Source organism: Stegodyphus dumicola, chromosome 4 (genome assembly GCF_044657685.1).
Source record: "Stegodyphus dumicola isolate Sdum_Otavi_A_Nest chromosome 4, ASM4465768v1".
In the NCBI taxonomy this organism is placed as follows: domain Eukaryota; kingdom Metazoa; phylum Arthropoda; class Arachnida; order Araneae; family Eresidae; genus Stegodyphus; species Stegodyphus dumicola.
Window position 1 is genome coordinate 153,506,527 of NC_140771.1, and position 11,050 is coordinate 153,517,576.

The window sequence follows — 11,050 nt, forward strand, 5'->3', positions numbered from 1 at the left end:
GACTGTCAATTATTTGGAATGTGAAGATGTGCATGTCATGCATTGTAGCTAAACAAAAGGCAGGTACAGCGCTGCTTCTGAGATAGTTTGGGAGATTATAGATGTCACTTTCTCAGAGTTTATTTCTTGCTCTTTCATTTAAACGTGGCAGTTGCTTGGCCTTGAAGGTGAAACTGATCTTTGATGATATAGATCTGGCCATTTGAAACATGAATATTATGGCATCACCTTTTGGCCATCACCTTTTCATACAATGCTGAAAAAGGAATGAATTGGCCCAAAAGGGCTATTATTCTTGAAACACAGTTTTGCGTTTTTTCACTTTTCATTTGAATTTGTGTTGCCATTCAGCAAAATGTAAATTATTTATCTTTTGAATTTAATATGTCTTTTATTGATAAATAAATATATCTATTTAAAAGCAGTAAATGCAGTTGTTAAGAGCATTAGTTTTTTTACTTTTTAATTGGATTGATTTAAATAAAAACGCATTTAATTAAAGATCTATCTGATGTTTTGTGCACTAGTGTATGCATAATGTTAAATCTATGCAATTGCTGAATTTGTGCAATTCTCTGATTTCTATTTATATGAAAATAAAGCACTGTGTATAATGGGGATGGTGCCAAATATCTACAATTCTCTGAAGTTTTTTAAGCAATTCATTTTCACACACACAAAAACAAAACAAACAAAAAATGCACAAATTCAGTATTGGGCACCCTACATTCTACACATCTATTCATGATGCAATTTACACCCTGTTAACAGAAAAGAACCGGATTGTCAGTCAGTTAATATAAAATATGAAAAAATAAGCTATATTTTAGGTAGTAAAATCAGTTGCTTAAATTTTTAGTATCTAACTCATCATTTCTCAATTTTCAGAGTTGTGAAGCATAAGTATTCAAGTATCACATATCTGTTCTTGATATGCTGATGGTGTCTAAATATGTATACATTTCATATAATTAGAGATATGTTTGGACATTAGCCATTTACAATCAAAGATCACTAAAGATCACTGTTTGCAATCGGAGATCACTGTTTATCACTAAAGTCTAAACACCTGTTTCCTGGACCCTCTTTGAGAAACATAAGATGAACCTCATTTAAAAACATTAAACTTTCAGTTAAAGTTTTTTCACTTACAATATTACACTAGGGAACAATTTGTAACAGAATTTGAGTTTTTGAGCTATTTTAGAGTTAAATAGGCATGTTGATTTTAAAACTGTAGTTAGTTTTCTTCTACCACATCAAGTTTTTTTTCTTACACCTTGCATGAATGTGACCACTGTCTGCGGCATTGAGCATGGATTATAGGATGTACTGCTATCCTAAAGGCTGACATAAACCCTCTGATTAGCACCAGATGAATGATGCCACGTGAGACCAGCGACAGATGCACACTTTATTAAACTAGTTCAGTTATGCCTGAGATATGTTGTGTGTTGCTCTGATATATTGGAGCATATTCCAACATGGAGCCCAAGTTCTTGTTTGTATACAAGATTAGCAGTGTTTAGTTTTATTTATATTTGAACTGAAACCTTTCTTTATGTGTGCCTCTGCTAGTTTGTGTCATAATTGCTTAAGCAGCCCCGATTCATTTTGTTATATAAATGACAGTTTTACCATTCCCAGGCAAAGGACAAAGATCAGTATATTTGTCTGGCAAACCTATTACCTATTTTAAAGTGAAAATTGGACATCAAGATAAATCATGGGCTCCTCACAAACACTGTGCTTAGCTGTATGTCGAGAGTTAGTGGATGTGGATGAAAGGGCACATTCTAAATTTCCATTTGGTATACCTCTGATTTGGCGAGAGACCAACGATCATTCAAGTATTGTTAACTTTTGTATAGTGAAAATGTCAGGATACAACAAGGAAAAAAAAAAAAAAAAAAAAAAAAAAGTATGCTAGTTTTTATATGTCTAGTGCCTAGTATCAGTTTTCAAAGAATTACTGCCTTTGGAAATACAGGACTACAATTCTTGTGAATATTGATTTGACACCCAATGATGTAGATTTTTATTGTAAGGAATTTTACCAGCATGAGTTGAATGATTTAGCTCGAGATTTAGGACTATATGAAAGAGCTTCAGAGCTGTGTACATTAAGACTGCTCGAGAAAATTTGCTTGAAAAAGGAACTAAGTTATCTTACTTTCGATCAAGTGCATTTCTTCAATACTTTTGAAGTGGTGATGAATTTATATTTTGCCATAGCATACATGGTTTAATGGAAGAGTTGGGAATTTCAGCCAATAACACAACTCTAACCAATAACACACACTGGCGATTGTTCATCAGTAGCTCAAAGCAGAGCTTGAAGTGGGCCCTCCATCACAACGGAAATTTATTTGGTGCAGTCTCAATAGAGCATTTGGTTTTCTTATGTGAAGAATACGAAGACATAAAGAGTGTCATTGATTTGTTGCAATATCATATGCACCAATGGATCATCTTTGTTGACCTTAAAATTGTCTGCTACCTCATTGAGCAGCAATGTGGATGTACACTGCTCCCCCCCTAAAAAGGGGGGACAGTTCTATATCTCCCGTTCTACTGGGCCGATTGACAAAATTCAAATTGCGTTTTTCATGTCTCGAAAGCGCGACGTGGGATATATATTAGATTTATATATAGCACTATTTTAACATAGGTATTTTGACTTTTTCTGAAATAACATACCAATTTTTTTTCATATTTCGATTCTACAACTCGAATAAAGCCAGAATGCCAAGTTTTGTAAAAATCGTACGAGTAGTTTTTAAAATATTAGCTAATATATATTTACTAATATGTAAAGGATCTACAAAGCGAAAGTATGTTTCGAAGTCCATTAAACAAAAAGTGGAATTGCTGCAAAAAATGGATAAAGGCATATCCTTTGTTTATCTAAACTTTAACGTTTGTTTATCTAAACTTTAACGTTTGTTTATCTAAACTTTAACGTTTGTTTATCTAAACTTTGTTTATCTTTAACGCCACCGCACGCAATGAATTGGAAGTTGATCTGTCAGCACTATCCTTATCTTCAGGGCAGATGTTTTTATTTTATTTGGCTTATAATTCCTTACTAAATGTAGTATTTCATCTCAATGTACTCGGTCTTTGATATGATTTAAATCAAATTCCTCGTCATTATAATTCGCTTCCGATAGCGAAGAAAGTGATAGAGGTTATTGAAAACGAAAAAATTTTGATTGACAAATTAGTCGGTATTCTCGACACAGCAATTATAGGACTTGAACAGCAGAACTTTGTAAGTGAACAAGAAATTATGTCTGTTTATAGAATCAAAGAGAATGTATTATCACATAAAAAACGAAGCAACTTAAACAACTTACATTGAAAGAAATGTTTAATAAAGTAAACAAGTAAATATTAAACTTTTTCTTTTTGTAAATTTTGATACCCTTTAGATCATAATTGTTCTTTATTTCATAAATTATGGTTTCATATTTTTAATTTTATAATTTCTGCATGCATCAGATTTAAACTGATGATCTATAATCCAGAATCGCCAAAGTCCCGACAAGTCCGGATTAATTTTGACTGTAATTAAAAATATAATATAAAGACCATTATCTGAAAAAAGGAATGACCTTTACTTCCCCCCCCCCTCCTCACGCATGAGATAGAAAGTGAAAGGAAAATAGGTTGTCATATATTAAGAAGTTTGCTAAGTGAACTATTCTTGGCGCAACTGTAAAAAAAGTGCCAACATAAACTGTTGAATTTCTCTGTAAATTTCGCACCAAATTTTACAAAATTAGTATGTAGGCATAATTTGAGTCGTAGAATCGAAATATGTAAAAAAAAATGCTTGTGATGTAGCCATTCCTCAATAGACACTAATGCCGGCTAGCTTTAAAAGGATTTATTAACAGAGGACACAGGAACGGTTACAAAGAAAAGCACACAGGAATTATTAACAAAGCACACAGGAATGGTTACAAACAAAAGAAATATACATAAAAATGAAACATATATCAAATGGAACATTAAACATTTGAATAACAGAGATATAGTAAACTATCATCATGGCGGCTGGAGGACTGACGTTTTTTCATATCGCCACGAGATCGCGTTTAAATAAAATAGTTCGGTTACAGTTCATGAGTTCATGAATAAAATAGTTCAATTACACTTAAATAGTTCTGTTACATGGTATATTATTTCAGAGAAAGTCCGATTCTGTGTCAAAATACCTATGTTAGAATAATGTTATATATAAATCTAATATATATCCTAAGTCGCGCTTTCGAGACATAAAGAACAAAAGTTGAATTTCGTGAATCGGCCCAGTAGAACGGGAGATATAGAACTGTCGCCCCCCCTTTTTTTTTTAGCAGTGTACCAAGTATCCCTGTTTTGCGAGTATGTGGGACAGTAAAGCTTGTGAGAAGCATTAGGGGCAGTAGAACTGGTATCAAAGATCTGACCTGAAACCCGGTGATCCAAACATTCTACATCAGCCATTTGTCGACAGAAAGAACATTGTATTTCCACCTCTGCATACAAAACTCATTATTGGGGAATCAATTTGTTTAAGCTTTGCCAATTGAAGGAGACTGTTTCAAGTATCTCATTTTAGCATTTCCTAGCCTGTCATTTGAAAAGATAAAAGCTTATATAAACTTCCCAAAAAATTTCAATGCATTTGATTATGAGCAATGCAAGTTATTCCACCATGCTTACTGTTGTTGGAACATCAAGCAAAAATGTACAGTTTAATCTCCCCAGAAAAAGCCATAAACAAAAATTTTTATCTTGATATGTTTCTTTATCATTTGGTAAAAAAGCTTTACTATTTGTATGAGTGAAATTTAACTTTCACTAACTATATACCTATAACCTTTGTATGAATAAAACTGTTCTTTGTGAACAGTATGTTTGGCATGTTTTTCCTTTATATGAATATTTAGTATGACTTTTGAGACAAGAAGAGGATATCCTGTGGCTTAAAAAGTTGATATGATAAACAAAAACGGAGGTTATATTTGGATTCAGAGGCCAAAAGTTAAATCAAAAACAAGTGACAGATTTGAGACAATAAAAATGCTGATCTCCAGTATTATATATGGATGCTTGATTATTGCTGGACTTTTTCATCTTTTTGTGCAATATACGCTAGCTGATAGTTGCTATGTCAAGATTTCTGTAATTTTGAAACTTTGTTTCAAGTTAAGCATGAAATGAAATTTCCTTATTTTGCTCAACATGATCCAAAAGAGTCTCAGGTTATTTCTAATTTTTCTAAGTGTGAATTGAGCCATTCCATGTATGTGATTTAGAAATAAAAGCTAGCAATATTCTCTTTAGAGGAAATGCAATCAGTTTTAATGTTCTTATTTTTAATCTAATTTGCTTGTTTTATATAATGTTAATGGAACTCTAGAGGACGATGGTCAGTTTATGTCTACCTGTTGTCAAGATTGTTTAAATGACATATGCTTAATTTTGAATGAAGAAAAATCATGCATTGCCTCTTTCATCTTTTAACTGGTATTGAATTTATTGTTTTTAGAAAATGCATACATGAGGTGTCCATTTGTAAATATGCTGAAAATAGATAACTCCATTAGTATGTTTTCATCCTATAACTGATCTGCTAATTCCCACCCTTAAGTACCCTAAATTTATTACCTGTTTTTGTGCATACTTCCAGATAAGTGATAGTTATGCTGATGAAAAATATATTTTATATAGTGGTTCTGCATGTTGTGAATATTTTCTATTGAAAAGTATGTCTTTATTTATTATAGATGGAAACAGACAGTAGAATGATTACTATATATAAATAGATGGACTAGTAAGAACTGAATAATATTTCGGTTGAATTAAAAAATCATATAAATGTCATCTAGAAAAGTCTGTATGTGTATAGTTCTCTATTTTTTACTGAAAAAGTATATATAAGCTATGATCTTGAAAAAATTTATAATTCCATCTATCTGCTTTTATTGTATGACTTTTTTTTTTTTTTTTTTTTTTTTTTTTTTTTTAAGTAGAGACTTTCATACATTATAAGATTTGATAACAGTATTTATTATAGGAAACAAAGAAATGTTGCTTAAAATAAAGCAAAACATGTTAAATGTTGCAAAGAAAATTTTTGTTATTCTTAATCTAACTTTTTTTAAAAATTCAGGTCTACTTTTGGACTGGTAGTCCTGCTCTGCCTGCAAGTGAGGAAGGATTTCAGCCGATGCCTAGTATAACAATTCGGCCAGCAGATGACCAACATCTACCAACAGCCAATACTTGCATATCAAGGCTATATATTCCTCTGTATTCATCTAAAACTATTTTGCGCTCCAAACTTCTTCTAGCAATCAAAACAAAAAATTTTGGTTTTGTTTAATGTGTACTTTTGTAGGTATCATCAAATTTGAAAATGTCTTTTGTGATGTTTGACAAAATGTCATGTTAGCATCGCATGCAATGATAGGAATAGGTATGTCATGTAAATGCTGCTGGATTATGGTTCTGTCATGTACTTCATATTCAATATGAAAAATGAATAAATGTTTTTAAAAGATATTCTTGCTGTGGTCTCAACTGTTGTTGTGAATATTTCATGACTGTTAACACGGAAAAAATGTTTTTTAAAAACTAATTTGAAGTGTACTGTTTTTGATAACATATAGTAATAGAAATGAAATATTTTGAGTATAATAATAATATATTACTTTTTATTGCAGTTTAGTTATAAAATTCGTAAAACGTTTAATTTTTTAATTGTGTTGAAAATGTATTATTTTCCATATACTGTATTTCTTTAATATTCTGGGATGCCATCAGTTCTAAGACTCATTTCTTAATTTCAATCCTAAAAAGAGAGAAAATGACTTAATACTTTATTGACTGGCCATGCGTAAACTCATATAATCACGCCAAAATGCTGATCAACCACAAGTAAACTATGATGCCATGCCAAAACATTGCTGATGGCTGTGAGTAAACTCATGTCATCATGGGAAAATATTCCTGACTGGCCACAAATAAACTCGTGATATCATGCCAAAACGTTGTTGACTGGCCACAAGTAAACTTGTAATGTCATGCCAAAATGTTGCTGACCAGCCTCAAGTAACTCATGATTGGTGTAGTTGTCTTTTGTGTCAGTTTTGTATGGTCAGTGCATTCTGGAAGATCTTAAAGTGTAATTGTTGTTCAGTATACTGCAAGCTTCTTTAACTATTATTTAGTGCATAGGTTTTCAGAAGTCGAAACTCATGAAATGCTCGTAGCCTTTTACAATCGTTTCGGGCTGTTTCTCAAAGATTTGAGCATGTTCACCTTGACATAATAGGACCTTTGCTTCAATCTGAGGATATATCTTGTCACTTTATAGATCAGTTTCCTCTGTGGCCTGAAGCAATACCTCTGCAGGAAATTACGGATAAAACAGTCACTCGTATAGAGCCCGAAAAATTATAACTACAGACCAAAGATGGCAGTGCGCTCAGCTGTCAAAGAAGACCTTGGTGGTACTTACTCTGAGATAGTTTGCGAAGGAAATTAGTCCTTACCAAGAGAATTCTTACAGCCCTCCAAATACCTGTAGCAGACCAATCTCGCAATCTCTCCCTAGCATGTGTGCAACACCATACGGGAATTACCTCCTTCTACTTCTGCACACATTAAACCTTTCTGTTTTGTGCACCCTTCTCTAGAGATTATTTTTAATAACGCATACTTAAATTTCCAGAGACTTACGGAAAAACATATATAAAAGGTCATTTTTTCATTTACAGTTAAGATTAACTGCATAACATTTCAAGAAATATTCATTTTCCGATATTTTGTAAAATTATTTTTATAGTATATAATAATGATTTTGTTAGAGATTCGCAAAAAAGCAAAGTTTTAAAATTAAAAAATATTGTTATTTGTTAACATATATAAATCTTTAATGTTTGATTATGCTTACTTACACTAAATACTAAAATATAATTCTTTATTAAATGCACTGAAAAATATATTTACGAAATTTTCTATTAATTTCATTCACCCTAAATTCTGCAGGCTTAATTTTGCAGATGCGAAGGAAAGAGAAATGACGAGAAGAAAAGATTCCAAAGTATAAATAATTTACTAAAAAAATAAACATTATTTAGCAAATTAAGACTTAAAAAATGATTTTTTAGTATCTTCTTAAATATAATTATTTATTAACCATTACCGCAGTTTTAAATCTTAATAACTTGAATGAACGATCTACATGCAATTCTTTAAATACTTCAGAGCTTTCAGAAAGTATGTAAATGTATTTTTAATTCATTTCACTTATTACATAATAAAAACAGCAGATTCAAAATCGCAAAAAAAAAAAAAATTAAAATCTGAAATTCTCTTGACATTTGACAACATAAATTAAATAAACTATAATTTTGCTACAACATTACAGCAAGCGATTTATTTATTACTAATGCAATGATATCTTTATACTTGCAGAATAAGGAAAGCTACAAAAAATTGAGTGGATGCAGCAACATCTGCTCAACCAGATTAAAATCAAGCAAAAAATACAAATTTCATCAGCAGATTGTATGTGAAATTATATCTGAGATGTGTAGTTTATTCAATAATGAAGAGGAAAAATCCTCAAATGATGCAATTTTTTCCTTTCTCAAAAATTCATAAAAATATGTTTATCCGTATTGGCTATTTTTTTTTCCTTCCTGCTCATCCTCTTAGCTGTTGGATACTCAAATAAGTATACCAGAAAAAATAAGTGGATAAGCATCATTTTTTAATTTAGGGTACCCTCTACAAACTTGAATGACACTACCTTTTTTTGGGGGGGAATTGTGCCGAATGACATCATTTTCTTGTAGACAATGTTGTGATCACTTGGAATACTTTTAATCCACAAATCCTGTTCTAATGTATGGTTTGGAAACTTGAATATCAGTTCATATATTCATTGGTGCCGTCGTAGATGGATTTGCAGGCTTGAACGCAACATCGTGCATAATGATTACTTATTTTAGCTCTACATAAAAGTCGATCGCTATATTTATTAACAAATACAAACAAATAAGTAGACATAGCTATCAATCTGAACTTAAAAATGAAAATAGCTTAAATACTTTACTCAAATTTACCTAGTCGAATAAAAAAAAACGTGAATGATGATGCAGTGTGACATTAACAAACAGTATAAAAACTAATGTAGGAATTTTTTGCTTGCAGTGTCCATAGTGCAGCGCGAAGGGTTAAATTTCAGGCGCTTTTCGTGACATCAAATCACGTGAATTTGCAGTTGACCGGGCCATCTAATTCCCCGAAGGTTACGATAATGGTTGCTGTCACATTATTTAATGAACTGGTAAACACTTCGCCATTCTGATAAATGGAGAAGAATCTGTTATTGGAATTGACTGTTTAAAGACAGCCTTCCGTACACAATAAGACGTTATCACCCACAACTTCAGTTATTTCTAGTGACAGTTTATGAGCGACTCCGATTATTCCTATTTGCATTTCACCAACAGCACCAGTTATTCTTAGCGATACAAACCCGACCACTAACTCGGCAGAATCACCAAGCGCAGTACAAGTTTTGCTTCAGAAAACAACTCGTTCTCTTTGAGCAGTGACATTTAATTGTTGTTACATACCTATAGTACTTGGCGGGGGGGGATACTGTAGCGGTTGAACTTTAACTGGACTTTTGAACGATTATTAAATTACAAACTCTTTATTTAATTGAATTACATCATATACCTTAAACTGTATGTATGCAACTATAACCGTATCTGTATCTCCATTAGTAATGTCTCCCTCCTGCTCGCTTGCAAAGCATGCATCCTTTTAACTTGCTTTTGTTAAATAAAAGTTGTTATGTTGTGAAGATGACTTGTGATTTATTTTACTAAGTGAATTACAGCTCATCCAATATAATGAACATAAGTTAGGATCTAGTGGCATAAGCACAGATACTATAATGGATGTAATTCCAGTAATTTTTTTAATTTCTTGTTCGGTACAAAATAAGACAGCGTGCACTTACGTTTATACATTTAGTAGCTCCAGGTTGGTTTGGGTTGACTAAATTCATTGAATAAAAAGGGGGGAAGGAGAAGAATTTGACTAATCAACAAAAAATGTAATAAGGTCACTTAGTTGTAATTATGAATAACAGGTTAGACAGGAAATTTTTGCGATTAACTGTTAGGTATATTTGAAAGGAAAAAACAATGCAACATTAAATAATCAAGATTCATAACAAAATAAACAAATGAGAATGCTGTATTTGTATTGACAATGTATGAAAATTGTAAAAATGGTAATTAGCAGTCATTTGAAACCAGAAAATTATTTGAACATATAAAACCTATTGATGTGTAAATGACCTGTAATGGTTCGTTTAACAGACATTGTATTGGTATACCATGTGTAAAATATATATGAAACTGTATTTATGAATTACTAGCACCTTCGCTGCCAGCCTTCGTCTGGCTTTTAAATGTACCGGAAAAATGACTGAATGGCCAAACGTTAAATTTAGAAACTGCGTGGAATTTTCTGCAGAACAACTTCATTAAAAAAAGTTATTACGTATAACAAAATTACAATGAAATAAGCAATATCCTTTAATACAAATATGAATTATCCTAATAAATAAATTAACCAACTTCCCTTTGCAAAATCTTAACTCAAATGGTATAAAGGAGGTTAAGAACTTTTGTTTTCTAAAAAAACCACTCAAAACTTTTCAGTTTCTTAAAAATAATGAAATGAGCAATAAATAACATAAAAGAATACAAAAAACAAAAAATTCTGAAAAGCAAAGTATAATTAATGATATTTTATCTTATATTTTCAAGATTAAAAAATTACAATGAAATAAGCTATATCCCTTAATACAAATATTAATTATCCTAATAAAAATTAACAAACTTTCAGTTGAAGAAAAAAAATCATGCAAAACTTTTCAATATCTCACAAACAGTGAAATAAGCAAAAAAATAACATGAAGGCAACTCAAAAAACATAAAAATTCCACGCAGAATTTTACTCTACA

At 31.5% G+C, this 11,050-nt stretch overlaps 1 protein-coding gene across 3 annotated transcripts in view; it reads left to right on the top strand.

Annotated features, from left to right (window-relative positions):
* The window catches only part of hyd (E3 ubiquitin-protein ligase hyd), a 260,665-nt gene extending 254,107 nt beyond the window's left edge, over positions 1–6,558 (top strand). For all 3 annotated transcript variants that reach the window (XM_085815614.1, XM_085815615.1, XM_085815616.1), the window contains one exon: positions 6,167–6,558. In XM_085815614.1, the coding sequence (XP_085671740.1) occupies positions 6,167–6,379 (213 nt within the window). In that variant the 3' untranslated portion in view covers positions 6,380–6,558. The remainder of the gene's footprint in view (positions 1–6,166) is intronic.
* The last annotated feature ends 4,492 nt before the right edge of the window (positions 6,559–11,050 follow it).